Below are 17,401 nucleotides of genomic sequence, written 5' to 3' on the forward strand. Positions count from 1 at the left end.
AAGTTGCATCTTAGCTTTTAAGCAAAGACCAGATGGAAAGTCTATCATTAGAAATGCCAAAGGGAGAATACACTCAAAGTTCGCTCTGGGATGGAAAGGTCATTTCTAGTCATCCTTGTTTTAAATGCTCAGAAGCACTCAAGCCTTTTGTAATAAGATGGTTTTCTTTCAGTTTATCAACTTGATTTCCTCCAAAGTAAAATAAAAAAACTCCAAAACGAAACAAAAATCACCAAACAATACAAGACACAAACTTTAAAGGCAGGCGCCAGCTCTCTTTCTTTCTCTCCAGAGCAAAAGAGTCATTAAATTTTTAATGAATTATTGTTTAGATGACAAGAAATGCCATGAAGATGATCTGTTGATTCCACCCAGGCGAGTTTACTTAGAGCTTCACGGGGAGATTTATGAGATGACAGGTAACAGACAATGTGTCAATGAAGTCTGAGAGGCAACGCTTCGCTTATCAGGTACCGATGTCGATGAAGAAGATGTCAAGCTGATGAGAAATGATCAGGTTTCACCACTGTGTTCAAAGCAACGTCCCAAACCCCCAGTAAAGACCACAGGCCAGGTGACCGATACAAATCCACCAGCCCATTTGCATCATAACTACCATGGTAATGGTCATAAGATCTGAGAGGCTCAGTAAGAACCTCCTTACGGCTAAAGACGCCTTCTTAACTCTAGTAGCTCACATGGGATGACTAGGAGGCAAAACTGTGACTGGTGATTTTCACCGGAGTTACTAGGGTGACCTGAAGATAACGCAGTGCTTACAGCTTTGCTCCACTTGCTAACTCACACAAGAGCTACAAACACTCAGCTTCGACTGAGATTTCAGCAGCCCATAGTCTCCATGTGCCAGCTAACTGTGAAACAAACTCCCTCCCCATTAAGATAAGCCCACAGCTGAAGTACACTATGTGAATAAGCCTGCTGGGACACAGCTTCCAAGCCCTAACAGGAAAATATTTAATCGTAGACAGAAAACTCCATTCTCTTATTTTCCAACAAATATAAAAAAGTACAGAGATATGATGATATAAAATTGGCATTTTCACAGTAAACACATCTGTGTCCCACTGCAGATTATTCCCAATAAGAACTGGAGCTACTGGCTAAAGCTGAAAGTACTTTTTCTTTGCAGGCTGTACCTTTTCTCAGCTCTACTGGGCCAGCCCTGACCAAAAGGATCTGGCTTCAGGTCTTCCTTGTGCATAAATAACAAACTTATTTGCAAGGTCCGATAGCTGCATTTATGTAAATCCACTCAGATGAGCCATCGCTGACCTAACTTAGCAGCAACTGGGCTGTGCAAGCGTCAGAGGGAAATGTGACCTGTGGTACCCCTGAATGAGGGACAACCAGACAAAACCAAGATTTCATTCCCAAACGCCATGCCAAAACATTGGGATCAGCATACAAATGCTTTGTTTCTTGGCTACTTGCACATGGTCTTTATTCCATATGAAATAATAAACAAACAAGCACAGACTCCTCCAAGCTCTCTTTAGAAATCTTCTTTTCAAAACACACCCACATTTTAATCATTTACCAGTTGCACTAGAGGAGGAAAAACAAGAAGGTAAGAAACCGGGGATGATCAAACCTTCCCTAGTCCCCAAAAATACACATTTGCTGCCTTCCAATGAAGCCTTCCTTGACTAACCATTTTTCTAAGTAGCCAAAAGATTTCACAGTTAAATGCTTACAGAAATAAGATGCATCTTCCTGCTCCTTCTGATGCCTCATGAGTTTTTCCGACTCCTTTCATAAGGAGCTTTCATTATGCTGGGCATGACGGAGCAGAACTGCTACAAGAGAAAGCGCCGATTTCAGCTCCAGCCCGGTCACCGGCCGAATGCCCAGAACCTTCATCACTGCTCATGGATCACGGGGTTAAAAAAAAAAAAAAAAAAAAACCAAAAAAAAACAAGACAAGGGGATTTTGAGTCCTAACATCAGAACCGCATTTGCTGGACAGGTTTGTTAGAAAGAACAGTCTCTGGACTTCGTGTAAACTAAGCGTATTTGGTCAGGTACTAGGAGATCAAATAGATAGGGAGCCTCACAATTCCCTTCCTGCAGCCTCACGTTTGTGGTGACAACTGCACCTTCCACCGACGAAAGGTGACCTTTAGGCCCTGACATTTAGGCCTAGATTTACCAACTTGCGTTACCTCCGCCTCCAGTTTCACAGGTGGAATTCATAGCATTTTAACGTTTAAATAGTTGGCAGTGTCCATCAAACACGAGCCCACGTCTTACCCAACACAGATTCTTAAAATGGAATATTCCCGCTCCAGAGACCCATGCCATGCTGGATGGTCAACTTACATGAGATACTGGACGTGCCGTATCTCTCAGGAAAATCAACATGCCAGGTGAAAGCTCATCTCTCAGAATAGTTACCCTACTACCTTATTTCTCTTTTATTTGTTTCCCTACCACAGTTACACAGCACATTCTCACTGGGGCAAAAGGGTTCATTAGTAAGAGCACTTTTGGACACATACAAACAGGCAGTGCTAAATGTGCACCAGAAACAGGAAGATTAATAGTCTTCCCACATAAGAAGGCATAGCAAGGCAAAGGGATCCTCTGTTAGCTTGTCTCAGTACTATCTCAGGAAAGCACCATATACTCAGAATGGAAACACGGTGGTTCAGCAATTATTTGTTCAAAAAGTCCAACTGTGATTGTAGGGGAAGCGCTCAGCTGTGATCACGCATCATATCTCTTGTCTTGGATTAGCTGCTAAATTTAAAGTATTTTCTGTCTGGCCAACAAGCACGATTTACTGGCATGGAGAAATGTTTTAAATATCAAGAGTTTTCAGGCTCAGCCAAACCAGTTGTTCCTGCAGCTCTCTAAAAGACTTTTGTCCCTAATGAGCAAAGTGAACAATTGAACGAAACCTAGAGATCCGGCAGCTGGAGATCCACCAGCCTGACCCTCTCCTGCTGCCGCAAGGTCATTTCTCCCTCTTGAGGGCATATGTCCCGTTTTTACGCACACAGGCTGAGTGTCTGATGCGCCAAGAGAAGTCGGTCAAGTATTCTCATGTCACAAACCCAGCAGCCTTTTCTGCTGTAGAGAAGGGTTTACAGGCTCAAACTCTGCAGGACCACTCTTGGCAGGGACGGGTTAACAAGGAAAATTCAATTATGAATTTAATTCAAATCTAAGGCATTGAATGGACTAAGCAGAAGATGAGGAATATACTGCAACACTTCATACATTACCCATTACAACTGTGTGGTCTCATGTCCACACTAATACCGGAGGAGATGCAGGCCAGCTATGATTTTACCCAGCTCGCACTTCTTTCATGTGTTGCCTCTTGTCTTTATAAATTCATTTTTATGTAAGACAGCTGTGTCAGACCTGAGCTCCCAGTGCAATTTTCTCTCTATACTTGCAGAATGAATTCAGTCAGCCAGGTCCTATTTCTCCTTGGGTACCACACAAAGAATTACAAATGGCTCTATTTGTGCCCAGTTGGTACAAAAAGTGACATCAAACACATAACAGGAAGGAGGAAAAGACCCAGTTACAAAAGCAAGACCTGTGAGATTATCTTGGTCCCAGGACAGTGAGGGGTGGCAATTAGAAACATCTCATCTATCTGTCAGTTGAAGTCATTCAATAAGCATGTTACCAAAAGGTGGCACCTTGAAATGCCAGTTACAACTTTCCAGACCCAAACTGTGCTTCAGCCTCCCCCTGTGCCTTCATCTCTAACACAACAGGAAGGTAAGCTTGAGCAACAGGAATTCGGTTTTCAAGAAGGCACCTAATTGTACTGCAGTTTAACAACCAATTAAAGGTTTTGCAGAAGTTGTGCACTCCACCCGGGGGGCTGTCTGGCTGCATTGAGGAAGTGCATGGCATTGACTTCCCAAACTGAGTCACTGTTGTAAACCCTAGGGTGGTATTTATAGAGTTGGGGGAAAATTTCCAGGAAACGTCACTTACTGGCACTCACAAAAATAGCAAGGAAACTCTTCAATTACCAAACTTTTAAGGAGAAGAAAGTCTTTCTTCTTTATGACAAGACAGCAAAGCAGCAGCCCCTATGATTTGCTTGGAAGCAGTTACAATTAATATTGTTCCTTATCTCACTTTTCCCTGACAGTAGTAGATGTTACTCCTAAGCTATTAATTCTGTATGGCTGCAAGGTTGGTTTTTTTCTCCTCTCTCTTCTACTGATTATTTCCAGGATAAGATGCTGAAGTCAGCCTTGTCTCCGAAAACTTTAGCAATTCTTTCCTGGAACAGGTCTGCAATACCATCCATAGGTTGAACCCAAGCCCGTGAACACAGAGACTTGAGTAAACACTGGTACCAACAACAGCTCAACCACAGCAGCTCAGAGGTCAGCCTGAACCCTCTACCCAACTGTCCAGGATCCTGATTTGGGGGAATGGTTGCAGCCTTCATTAAACCACACAAATCTGCAGGTAAACCTGTTACTGGAAGTCAAGCTATCCCATGCAGAGGTGAGCTGATCCCTCTGCACAACCTGGACACGTCCTGGGATCACAGAGCAGCCAAAAGCAGAGGAAGGGCACAGATTAGTAGGTGGATCAGTCACCTAAAAGCGTCTGTTCCCCTCCACGTATGCAACAGTTTTCTTATGTCTCCTCAGAGCCAGGGACTAAGCCAGGCTTTCAGAAACATTTTGGTCCCGCAATAGTTTTAAGGATGCAACCGCAAATCTAGGGGAATCTCAACCATCTTAGAGCATGCACCTTTCCATTAAACACACATGGATTTATGCTCTTGCTTAGCGAGGGTGGGCAGACTGTGCCAGACATGGTCCCCGTCCCCTAAACAGCCACTATACCCCATCAGGAAGCATATAGTCTAGCTGACCACAGAAATGCAACTTGCTAGAATAAAAATAATCTTTTAAAAGCACAAGATATGAGCACACAAGCTTGCCCCCGTCCCACACGCAAAGTGCAAATATCTAATTTCTTGTCCCCAGCCCAGACGCAAAGCGCAAATATCTAATTTTATTACTATGATTTCCAGACTGTCCCCACCACCGCCCTCCCCCCTGAGCCCTGGGGCCAATGTTGGCCAAATGGTCTTTGAGAAGGCCTCAGATACGTTCCCCTACATGTCTTACACAAACCAGTAGCTCAGAAGAGGACAGAAAACCAGGGTAATGAGGGAAAGGCTGCTGGCATGAACTCGACCCGTACCTGCCCTGTTTGACCTCTCAGTTGGGCTGTCCCGGCACGGCCGCTGGGAGGGCACATCGGGTAAAGCTCTCTGCCAAGCTGTCAATCAGCACAACACACGGTCCGTGACACTCATGGGACGTGACACCCCGTGCAATGCAACGGAGACCCAACAAGTTCATTTTGTACATGCCACCACGGCATCGGCACATACAGCAACGTGCTTTGGCCAGTACTGACATGGGAAGCATTCAAAGCACTCGTGCAGAGATAAGAGGCTCCCCTCAGCTCCTGCCTGCGACACACTGACCTCCCCTCCCTCCCTTCTCCCTGGCTTTGTTAAGGATAATACAAAAATCTGCCACTTATTTTTTAAAATGTCTCTGTTTCAGAGGGGTTTTTCCCCGCCCTGTTTTTCCGAGGCCAATTAAAAATAAAAGTTTACCAGGAAGATGACAAGAAAAAAAAGTGTCTGATATCATTGGATCCAGCGTATAAGGATCTCGCACATAAAAGAATTATGTCCCTGAGCACTTTCCAACAGACTTTCAGAAAATTTCATCTTTCTACTTCCCTGCCTGGATAGTCTGTTTGAGTAATTTTCTCTTTCTCCTGGGGCTGGTTGCTAAGAGACGCACTATTACTTCTCCCTCTCTTATGACCCGATTACTGTGATCAGCAAAGACAGCGTGCAGACAACAGCCTGACACGGCTCATACAAGAACATCGGGCTCGTTACAAAATGATGGACTGTATTAACACTCCGCAACCCCTTCGCTCGCCGTGGCCTTTGCAGAGTCTCCTGGCACAACTGGGGGCTTTTACTTCCCCGGCTTCTGAAGTGCGTGTTCAAACATTTTAAATCGCAGGACTGGGAAGGGAGAAGAATGGACCTTTACCTCCTGTGTTTCACTGCCTGCCAGCGGGGAGATGTTAGTGGATCCTGTGCTGCTTTTGGCTGGGATAGAGTTAATCTTCACAGTAGCTACTATGGGGGTATGTTTGGGATTCCTGCTGAAAACTGTTAAAAACACAGGGATGTTTTCGTTATTGCTGAGCAGGGCTCACACAGAGCCGAGGCCTTTTCTGCGTCTCCCCCCACCCCACCAGCGAGCAGGCTGGGGGGGCACAAGGAGTTGGGAGGGGACACAGCCGGGACAGCGGACCCTGACTGACCCAAGGGATGGTCCAGAGCATACAACGTCATGCTCAGCATATAAAGCTGGGGGAAGAAGGAGGAAAGGGGGGACATTTGGAGTGATGGCATTTGTCTTCCCAAGTCACCGTTACGGGTGATGGAGCCCTGCTTTCCTGGAGATGGCTGAACACCTGCCTGCCCATGGGAAGTGGGGAATGAATTCCTTGGTTTGCTTTGCTTGCGTGTGTGGCTTTTGCTTTACCTGTGAAAACGTGTTTATCTCAACCCACAAGTTTTCTCACTTTTACTCTTCCAACTCTCCCCTCCATCCCGACGTGAGGGGAGTGAGCGAGCGGCTGCGTGGGGCTTAGTGGCTGGCCCAGCTGGGGTTAAACCATGACAGATCCTCACTGAGAAATCCTCCTTTCCTTACCCTTCCCAAGAAGTGGCCCAGGAAGCACGATTATCCCTTTTCGCTCTCCTGCAAAAAACTTTGCAAATACATAACACACATCAGGTTAGCACATTCCCTTGAAGGGTTCGACAGCACATTGTAAAGCTGACCTTGACACTTCAGGGGCCAAGAGGTGACCTGGTCCTAGAAAGAGCTGAGCTGTATTGCTCTGGACGAGGAAGGCAGCTGGAAATGCTCCCAACTGTAGGTGCAGAGTGGTCCCAAGGACACCCAACATGCTCCCAGTATGTGCTGAAACAGCCACAGCCTGGCACTGTGTCCTTGGCATAAGAGCCCTAGGTGATGGGGCCAGTGGGGTAGCTGGGAAACTTGGAGCTGAGATTGTGAGCTTGTGCTGAGGAGTACATGGGGCAGAAAGTTAAGGAAAGTTGATTTTGTTGATGCTGTTAAAGAATGGGTCTGCTGCCAGCTGATGTAGCTCAGGATGGGGTCATCAAGCTCAGAAACCATCAGTCTCCACTTAGTAAGAATTTAACCCTCATCACATTCAGTTTTTAGAACATAAATTTCAAACTTCTATAATTTCTTATATTAAATCAACTTTCAAAAGATTGTGTTTACTAGTACTGGTTTAGTACCATTTTCCTACTCTTGAGGGCCCCCCTCTCCTCCCACCAGCTCGCTCAGGGGCAGCTCCCGCAGCAGGACCCCCAGGCAGACCCTCAAACCACAGGTGCCCAGACCATACAAAGCCCAATGCCATTGCAGAATACCTAGAAAAGCCAGTTGCTAAATCTTTCCAAATGAATCTTGTAACAGAGGTGGCCCAGGTGCACAGGGTCCTCCTCTTACAATTATTCCTCACCTCCACAGTGTTTCCCGTCAACTCAGCGTCTGGCAAAACAAATGCCAGTTCTCATGTCAGCGTGATTTCTACCAACCAGCCCTTCAGGCCAGGCTTTGCATTATGGTTTGGTCATGTCTATACTAAACCAAAACCTTTCCTTAGTCATTGTCATCACAGGAATTAAGAGTTGGAAAAGACCTGTGAGTCTTTTGCACTTCACAGCTCCTCAAATAGTTTGGGTAAATCCCTGCTCCAGCTCCTAGAGCGTGCTTGCACATTATTCCGTGGCTACAACTTTCCAGCGTGCATGCTAGTTAAAGACGACGACAGAAGGGGAATTTTCAGATAGTGATGTCTGCTTATTAGGAACTAGACCAGATTTCTGCTCATCCACTTCTGCATTACTACCCTCTCTGGGGCAGCCAGAGCCGCAGGACTCTCAGTCCTACTCAGAGACCCTCAGCTCTTGTGCCCAGTCCATCTCAACACGCTTTGCTTAGCAACAAGCATTTCGGGCTCCGTATATTTAGTCCAAATTGTAATTGTGTAGTGTTCACTGCCAGAAATGCCTGCTCTTTGGCCACAAGTACAGCTTCTGTGGCTTCAAGAGTTGCTCATTCATTCTTCTAACCTTTTATTAGACCAACCTGTAATATAATCCAATAGACATTTATTGGTTGCTCTGACTTAGCAGTACTCTGTCTGACAGTGTAAAAAAGCTTTAGGCAGAGAAAAGGAAAAATACACATATAATCCTTTATTATAACAGTCAGTTTTCAGGGCATAGAAGAGCTGCATTGTATGAACAAGGGAAAAAAATAAAAAATATTACTTGACTGTTAACTGTCATATAACAATTGTTATTATTTAACAGACTAGCATCTGGAGGATGTTAAAATTTCAGATTAAAATAAAAGGGACAAGTGCTGCCTGCTTGAATTCAAGCTATTTCTGCATTAACATTGCTCTCTCGCTTTGATTGGGCACCACAGCCCTTTAAAACCATATAGGGGGCAAACATTATCTTTTTAAAAATAGGTTTGATATAGTCAATGACAGATGTTTGCAATTCGAGTTATAAAAAGATGGCTTCTTTCCATTCCAGTTTATGTCAGAACCATCTTTTTTTCTCTTTTCCCCTTCCCTTTTTTGCCCTTTTTCTTTATTCTACCCAAACTATTGTGGTTCACAGAACAGGCCACTGCAAAGATGAATCACTATGCAATGTTTGAAATAATGAAGTGGAAAAATTAAATATAGTATCTTGGAAGAACAGACAGACAGGAGGGAAAGAAAATGAGAAAAAAATAAGCATGGAAGAAAAAATTAAAAATCTACCTGCTGAGGAGTATAGTGTTTGCTTTATGATACCAAATAACAGAGAAAATACGAGCTCACTCACCAGAATGAAAAACAAGGCTAGGCACTACTTTAAGTACTTCCCAAATAAGAGGCAACGTGTTCCAGAGCCTGTGAAAGTTTAATATTTGTAATTCTAACAAAACACAGTCAGAATTGTTAATAAAACCTGGTGGCTTGACTTGACATTTTGTGAACTATGGATAAGTATATGGGTTCAATAATAGTTTTTATGCACCTGTTTTATGTTGCATTTTTCCCAGTGCCATTATCTGAGCTGGTATTTCAAGAAAGAAAATGTTCATCCTGAGAGCAAAGCCGAGACCACAGACCTACGTATTTGTCTCTAACAAAAAAAACAGATGCAGACACTATTATCCAGTTCAAGCAGTAACAACTTTTGGGATGACCGCAATCAAAACAGAAGGACTCACGCATAGCCAGTTTATTTACACTGGTGAGAATCACAAGTCCTGATACTGGTCACTGTGCTGTGGACAACTGGGCAAAACTCCACGTCTCCGTAACTCATAAGATATTGAGTAGAGAGATGCTGCCCAGGCACAAAGGCACCAGCTTGGTCTCATGCCTCTTCAACACAGCTTGGCTTGCTTGGGGCAGTTCAAATCCGCTATTATACAAATGAGAACCACCACTCATTTCCAACTGGTTTCACTTGGTTCTTAACCAACAGGGAAGAGGATGTCATTAGAGAGAAATCAATGGACACTTCCGAAAGGCTGCTCTGAACTGGTTCGCAGCTACCCCTTAATGAGGGACCCCCGCCTTCCTGCTTGTTCTGCGGGGTTCAGGGGCTTTGTTTTGCTTTAAATGCTCTTGTGTAGAAGGTAGCAAAGCCACCACAAAGAGGCCTGGAGCTTCAAGTTAATTTTCACTGGCTGTATTTTGTAAGAGCCTGTGGATGATGCAGTTCTGACACTAATGAATAAAGTATTGCTTCATCTGCTCCATTTCATTCAGCACAAGAAACACATGGAAGAACGAGAGCGAGGATTAAGAAGGACTTTAGAAGTTTATAATAGGCACTTTAAAAAAGCTTTCTCTAAAAAACAAGCACTAACATGGGGGCTGTGCTCAGGTTCAGTCAGGATGATTTGCAACGCTAAGGTTACCTCTTTATTCCCACTACATTTTTCATCTCTGTGACCTCAACCCTGAGAGGGATGGGACCAGAAAAGGATTAGAGCACTTCTCAGCCTATTTTTTTGTCCCATCACCGAGACACTGCCTCCCAGAGCATCGGTGATTTTTTTCAGCTGGTGGCAGAGCTGAGGAGCGAGGCAGGAGGCAGAGACCAGCAGATCCCACTGGAAAAACTCTGGTACTCACAGGACTCAATTCAGCATCAAACCGACCAAGTAAAAATGTATTCCCATGCCTCATCTGGGCTGCAGCAATGGTCCACATGCATAACTCACAACACGTGCAAGACAGAAAGCCTCTGCTTCCACCGTGATGAAAGACTAAATCACATTATCTCATGTTAGTGTTGGACAAGGTGCACACAAACCACCACCGGAGTGCAGCTGAGACAGCTCGCTGCTCCTGCACCCCAGCCTCCTTCCAATGATGAGCACAGCACTTGCAGAAGATCATGAGAAGCACCAAGGAGCAGGTACACCGCCTCACTGCCTCTTAACCAACACAGCCCTCCCACTAGTGAAGATTCCTCTTGCTATGGTGCACACACAGCACAGACAACCAGAAAAAAAAACCAATAAAATACCCGCAGAATCTCCCAAGTCAGCCTGAATTTATCCTTGCAGGGCTCTCATCCAAGTAATGAATAGACTCTCGACCTGGTTAGCTTCTATGAACTGTCAAAGATTGCAGAGCAGGGAACGGCACAGCTAAAACATGGAGTGTCTAGTCCAATAAATCCATATCCAAGCTTCAAAAATTAGACAGAGCTACTGATAGCAGCTGCTGTAAACAAAACCCACTAGGTATATCTGCCTATTAAAAAAAAAAGACAAAAACAAAACAACAAACTGATAGTTCACGCTCCCAGTCCCCTACAGACATAGCAGAATATAATTTGCCAGTGCTCAAGAGCCTCCACACACATGAAGGGGAGGAGGGCAGGGAGAGTCAAGCCCTGGGAAACCTGGATCAGCTGGGTTCAAGCATACACATTGGTGTCAACCACATAACCTCGCCCTGGAGCTGGTCCTGCTGTTGTGCCTTGTCTCATAAGTCACTTGCCCTGTCCTCTGACCAAGGGAAATGGAAGGAGATGCGGGTTTTTTGTTGTTGGTTGTTTTTTTTTTTTAAAAAAGTAATTAAAACCTCAAAGACCTTCACATGAGTCTTCTTGTTCACCATATCTGAAAGTCACCCAAGGAACAGAAGGAGAAGGGAAGAGCTTGCTTCGATTCTTATCCCTTCATTTAGTTTCCATTATTAAATCTATATCAACTGTTTCTGCAGGTATTATATTCACCAAGGGTGGCAATTACAAGGAAAAGACATCAGCACTAATAAATACTGAATTTAGAAGGGCCCAGCAGCATAAACTAAAGTGGCTAATTTTGCAAAGTATGTCCTCAGAGCCTCAGAGGTTGACAGAGAAGCACATCCAAGTGCTGGGCAGCCCCGTAAACCAAGCGACTGTCCTGGGAGGGATGCTGTCTACACATCCCTTTCTGGCCAGGGCTGGCACTGCGATATCTCAGTCTGTCTTAGGCAGCTTGAGAAACACTCATTGTCGGATTTGTATGAATGAAAGACATTGCAAGAATATGAGGAATATTGGTTTCTTGGGAGCAGAGACAGTCATCTTTGCAGGAGCAGGAGACCTCCTGGGTGCCAAGCAATGATCTGGCACATCCCAGTAGGTGAGGAGGGACTTGTTCCCTTCCCTGCCACCATCAAACCACCCTTCAAGGGATCATGCATGATGGCAGAGGAGGTGTATTCAACCCACAGGGAACTGTGGCAGTGCTCACGAATGCTGGACTGGAAAGCCCAACCTTGCAACCCAACTGGGCTTAGGCAGCTCACTGGCTGTGCTCAACCTGCATCAGCACAGTGTGGCTCCTCCTGGACCTGCACTGCTTCATGTCTGCAGAGTTTTATTTGAAGGGGATGGGGAAAGGTGAGGGGAAAAGAGCTTTTGCAGTTATGAAAACGAGCTTGAAACCAAAAGGATCCAAACTAGAAAGCACATCAAACTGCAAAGCTTGCCAGTCACTGTGCTCAAGCCATCCAACAGCCTGAAGAGCCCCAACTCAGGCTTTTCCGAGTGCCTCAGGCTAACAACAGATTTTTTTACACATTGTTGAAGCCTCACAACCCGTGATGCCATCCGAGTGCACCCCGACTGCCCTGCCCCAGCAGCACTCACTTGGGAGCAGCTGCCAGCTCTCCTCCCCGTGCCATGGAGCGTGCAAGCTTGGGCTGGTGCCGACGCCACCAGGCCCACAGGAGCGTGCACAAAGCCGGTAGATCAACCTTCACCAACCTCACTCCGCACCAGACGCCTCTTTAGTCCACCCTGGAGGGTGAGGCCCCCTTTTCTGGGACTAGGGAAAAGAGGAGAAAAGGGAATTTGCTTCATCTGCAAGCTATAAATCCTCTCCATCTTCCTGAGCCCAGCATAGACGGGAACATCTGTGTGGCAGTTCCCCCAAGGCCCCAGCCCTGTTGAAGATGCTGAAATACTGATGTAAGTGTAAAAGCTGGAGAGCAGGAGAGAAATAAGCAGCAGGGAAAGGAGGGAGGGCAACCACAGAATCACAGAAAGGTTTGGGTTGGAAGGGACCTTCAAAGATCATTTAATCCAACCCCCCCTGGCATTGGAAGGGACATCTTTCACAGATCAGGTTGCTCAAAGCCCCATCCAACCTGACCTTGAGAACTTGCAATGATAGGACATCCAATGCTTTTAAAGGAAACAAAATTAATACCGTCCCTTTGGCAAAAGGCATTCTTTTGCTTAAAAGATTCTTTTGCTCAGTGAGTACAGAGGACAAGACCCCTTATGCACACTGTTGGACAGGGTCTGCTGAGGAACACAGGGAGGAGGCAGGTAGCACCAAACACATGAGCATAGGGAAAGAAGCCAAATAGAAGTGCACTGTCAAGACCCACAGCTGGATGATGTCTCATCCATCTCAGGACCCATCTTCTCCCAGGATGAAGAAAAGATGCTCTCAAACTTCAAACACATCCAGCTCCACCCAAGGACCACCCTTGGCCCCAGTTCCACTCTTTCAGGGCCACTGCTCAAGTGTCTGGATATCTAATTTTTTATTTCCAGCCTAATTCATTAGCAGCTACACTTCTGCCCCATGCACACTTGTTTTTCTTGTAGAAAACCATCTTCCCCAAGCTCGAGCAGCTCTCCTCCCTCCATGGGGTAAATACAGAGCTGTGTAAGATGTCGGGCACCTGCACGTCCTGGGGACCGCGGTGCCTATGCCTCCCAGGATCAGGCAAGGTTAATCCCCCGCAAACTGTCGCAGAGGGGAACACTAGCACTAAATCCTCCAGAAATCCAGACCAGACCACAGCACATGGAAGTCTGGTCCAGTGTTCCTAGGACCTATAAAAAACACAGCTGTGCCCACCTCTTTAGCTAGCTGCACAGCAAAGACCTGTGCAGGATGTTAATGAGAGCTGTGGTCTTATTGATTATTATTACTACTGGAGTCATACCTGGGAGCCCCCAAATGGATCCCTGTGACAGCAAGACACGGTCTCTGCTTTGATGAGTTGATAAATCTAGTTTAAAACAAGTTGCAGTGAGTCAGCATGGCAAATAATGAGGAGGGGGGCTGGCAGCGCTAGGAAAATTGCTCAATTAGCTGGTCTAAACCATGCACGCCTTGAGTGCTTCAAGTCACATTAAAATGCTGCTGGTTTATAAACTGTTGGCTGTTGCAATTTCACTTTTTTTCAGTCATTTAACCATTTCTAACTTCTTTTAAAGTTCCATTGAGTAGCTTTTAATCAGCACCTGCTGGGCGATTTTTGTGCAGGTGTTGGGGGGGGGGGAGAGAATCAAAGTCAAGGTGAGACCAAGGAAATGCCTTGGTGGGAGGGAGAGGGGCGTACAGCCGATGCCCCCTGGGCACACAGAGCCTGCTCCACACCCTGTCGCTCCAGTGTCTTTCCCCTGCACTTTCAACGTAATGAAGAAATAAAACCACAAATGTGATCAGCTGGGCAGACTTGCTACGTGCAAGCAACATGCCTACAAAATAATAATAAAGAAATGTGAGGCCAGAGGATGCACTTTCCCGAATGCTAGAAACAACGAGCTGAAGAAATTACCGGGAATAGAATTTGCTGGTCTCCCAGAGAGATTCCTGATACCGTCCCTGCGGCCTCTGGTAGCAAGGAGCCAACTCCAGTAACATGGCTGGGGCAGGCAAGGCTGTGCCAGGCTGTGATGTGCGTGGCCGCTTTCTGCCCCATCGCAGCCCTGGAGCAGCGCCCGCTGCTCGCACTCATCTCCCGCAGAAGGATGCTGCACTGCGTGCTACCTGCACGCTGGGTGGAAAGCCCATACGCCTCCAGCAAAGCAGCTCTGGTGGGGCAGGAGCAATGAAAACACACAGGGGTGCTAGGGGATGCTGCAGCTCCTCCAGCTACAGACTCACAGCTAACCAGATGGGAAAGACCTGTGACCAACAGAGAACAAATTTAGGCAAAATGACTCCTTTAAGCAGGGAACCAGTGGGGCACAGAGCTGTCTCCCAGGTTGAATTATTGCTGCAAAAACAATGCAGGTCATTGAAAAAACAACTAGGGAGCCTGGAGGAGAGAAGGGAGCCGTAGAAAGTGATTGAAGCACGTTGGGCTAAGTATTTTCTCACTGTCCCCCTCTCGCCTGCCAGATCCCAGAAGCCTCATGTTCTCAGAGTTATATATGGCTGGGCTAATGGCTTTGCACTGGCTGCTGACACCAACCAGCAGCATGTCACCTTCCGAAAGTGGATTAGCTTAAGCTGCAGGCACGCTGTCACATCACTAAGCCAGTCCCTGACCAGGTCTTGGCCAACCCTTAGCTCTTCCAGGCCTGTCAGATAACGACGGGATCTCCAAAAGCCCAACATCAGACAAGGCAAGGGATTGGAACTGAAAAAGTCCCCCTGTGAGCTCCTCATGTCTCCCGGTTTCTAACAGACCTGGCGATGCTCAGCTGCTTGCAGGACCAGGTCGTCAGGGTTGCATGGGAAACGTTTGTGTGCTTCGTCTCCCCTTCTCAGCCTGCAGCGCCTGCTCTGCTCTTAGGGAAAACCTCCCTCCCCAAATGCCAAGAAACAAAGGATTTTTTTAGAAGGTGATAATGTTCCTGAGTCACATATAACCGGATCTACCATCACGAAAGCACTGACAATTAAGGCATACTGACATTTTTCACAAAAAAAATAGTGGCTAATCAACAACAGTTTTCCTAGAAAAAAAGTGTCATTTTCCACTATTATTTTAAATTTTAAGACAATTAGAAAAATCAGAATTTCCACTTCACTTGAAGGTGACATTTTCATTGCACTTCAGAAATGGATTATTTTTTACTTTTTTAATTCCAAATGTCTTTCTCTTCCTTGCTAATGTTTTGTTACTGAAGGCAACAGAACAGGTGCATATGACTTCGCTTTTCCCCTCCAACACATTTTCTTTTTTCGTTCTGAATTCTCCGAAGTTAGAGTGGCAGAGGAAAAAAAAACGAAACACTCGTCAGACTTTTCCAACTTTCCTACAAAACGTCCTTAACTTTAGAAAATCGTTCAAGTGCGAGATTCAATATGCTACTTTGTTTTTCTTTCTCCTTTCCATTATTCTGTAGTCTTCCTGAAAATGTGTATGCTTTCAAAAGATAGAGTAGAAAAAGGAAAAAAAGGTACCAATGACATTTATCTTATTGCACTCAACACAAATAGGGAAAAGTGGCGATGGAACAAAGTAGAGCATCCAAAACTGAAAATCAAAAGCTGGGTTGGCAATTTTCTTGAATACAACTGAGTTTTTCTTGGGGGGGAGAGGAGGATAGCAAAGAGTTTTCCACGCATTTCTAACCATAGTAAATCACCAGGAATAGTCAAGTCACTGCTCTGCCTAGACAGCTACCACTCTCACCTACAATCCTTGGCTTCCACCTTGTTTCTGCTGCAGTAAGGTTCCATCACACACTCTCCACTGCCAGCTAGGGGCATCCTGGGTGCTCCAACTGGCAGGTTTCCCATTGCAAACCCCAGAGGTGCTTCCCAGCTGTGTGCTCCCACTGCCGGCAATTCCCTTCCTCCATGTGTCCACAAGCCAGGAACCCAACTCCCACGCTCGCTGCTCAACTACATGAAGAGAGGAGAACAAGCAAGCAAGAGGTAGAGGAAGGCCGACACACGGTGACTGGCGGGTGTTTGTTTTACTGACGTAACAGCTCCAGAGGCTATTGCAACGGTTACATAAATATCCTCAGAATTACATCATTACATTATTTCATATTCAAAAGTGTTCCATAGCAGAGGTAAAAGAATAAAACTGAATCAAACCAGCAGGCTGGACAGGAAGCAATCCTAGACGTGATCTACCAAACTTATGCTCTACCACCCCAATTATACCCATACTCCCACAGCTCAATCCCAATTTTGTAAAGGATTCCCATTGTGCTGGGATGAAAGAACCAATACTGAAAAGGATTGTTCAAGCCCCAGCTCCTTGGATCAACACATGCCAGCAGAGACCAAACAAGCAAAACCCCTTGAAAAGTACCAGTTTTGGACATAGGACATCTGCTTCCAATTAAAAACAAGGAAGATCTGTCCCTGTGTCCTCCCTCAACCCTGCACCTCTCAGGAGGGTAGCTAGCCAGAGTGAGGGTAAGAGATACCTTCACATTCTTCTTGATTTGAATGATCTGAAACAGGGAGGCTCCCTCAAACTCATCAACAAAGAGCAAGTCAAGAACAGCCTGTGTTAGCAGTCAATTCCTCTGCATTAGACGGTTGTGGTTCCTTCCTAAAAAAAATAAATACTTACCATCACCTCCTGGTTGCTTGTATGGGTTGTACTTTGGCTTGGGGGCAACGACAGGCGCAAACTTCTTTGGTGTCTGCTGAGTGGACACCGAGATGCTGGGAGTCCCAAAGGTGTGTGTGGTCTCCATCCTTGCAGTAACGTGACCAACAGGCTCGTTGGTGCTCTTGGGTGGCAGCCAGGACGGGTGGGACATGGTTCAGATCTGAGAGTAGAGGTAAAGAGAGTCACACGTCCATTAGGAATTTAGGCTGGGGAAGTAACAGTTGCAAACCTACTACTTTGTTGGTTTATAAAATCAAACCTACAAAACCCTGTAATATGTTTAACTTGTGCATGCTTATCTTTAAACATATTGGTCCTAATGTACAGGACTTAAGATACAAACCAGCCTTTCTTTCCCCAGTAGGTCAGAATTACTGATCAGCTTATCACTGGTGCC

At 45.7% G+C, this 17,401-nt stretch overlaps 1 protein-coding gene across 10 annotated transcripts in view; it reads right to left on the minus strand.

Annotated features, from left to right (window-relative positions):
• LPP (LIM domain containing preferred translocation partner in lipoma) overlaps positions 1-17,401 on the minus strand; it is a 353,044-nt gene that overhangs the window by 206,150 nt on the left and 129,493 nt on the right. For all 10 annotated transcript variants that reach the window (XM_069792426.1, XM_069792421.1, XM_069792425.1 and 7 more), the window contains one exon: positions 16,963-17,164. In XM_069792426.1, the coding sequence (XP_069648527.1) occupies positions 16,963-17,155 (193 nt within the window). In that variant the 5' untranslated portion in view covers positions 17,156-17,164. The remainder of the gene's footprint in view (positions 1-16,962; positions 17,165-17,401) is intronic.

The sequence above is a fragment of the Haliaeetus albicilla genome, chromosome 9 (genome assembly GCF_947461875.1).
Source record: "Haliaeetus albicilla chromosome 9, bHalAlb1.1, whole genome shotgun sequence".
NCBI lineage: Eukaryota > Metazoa > Chordata > Aves > Accipitriformes > Accipitridae > Haliaeetus > Haliaeetus albicilla.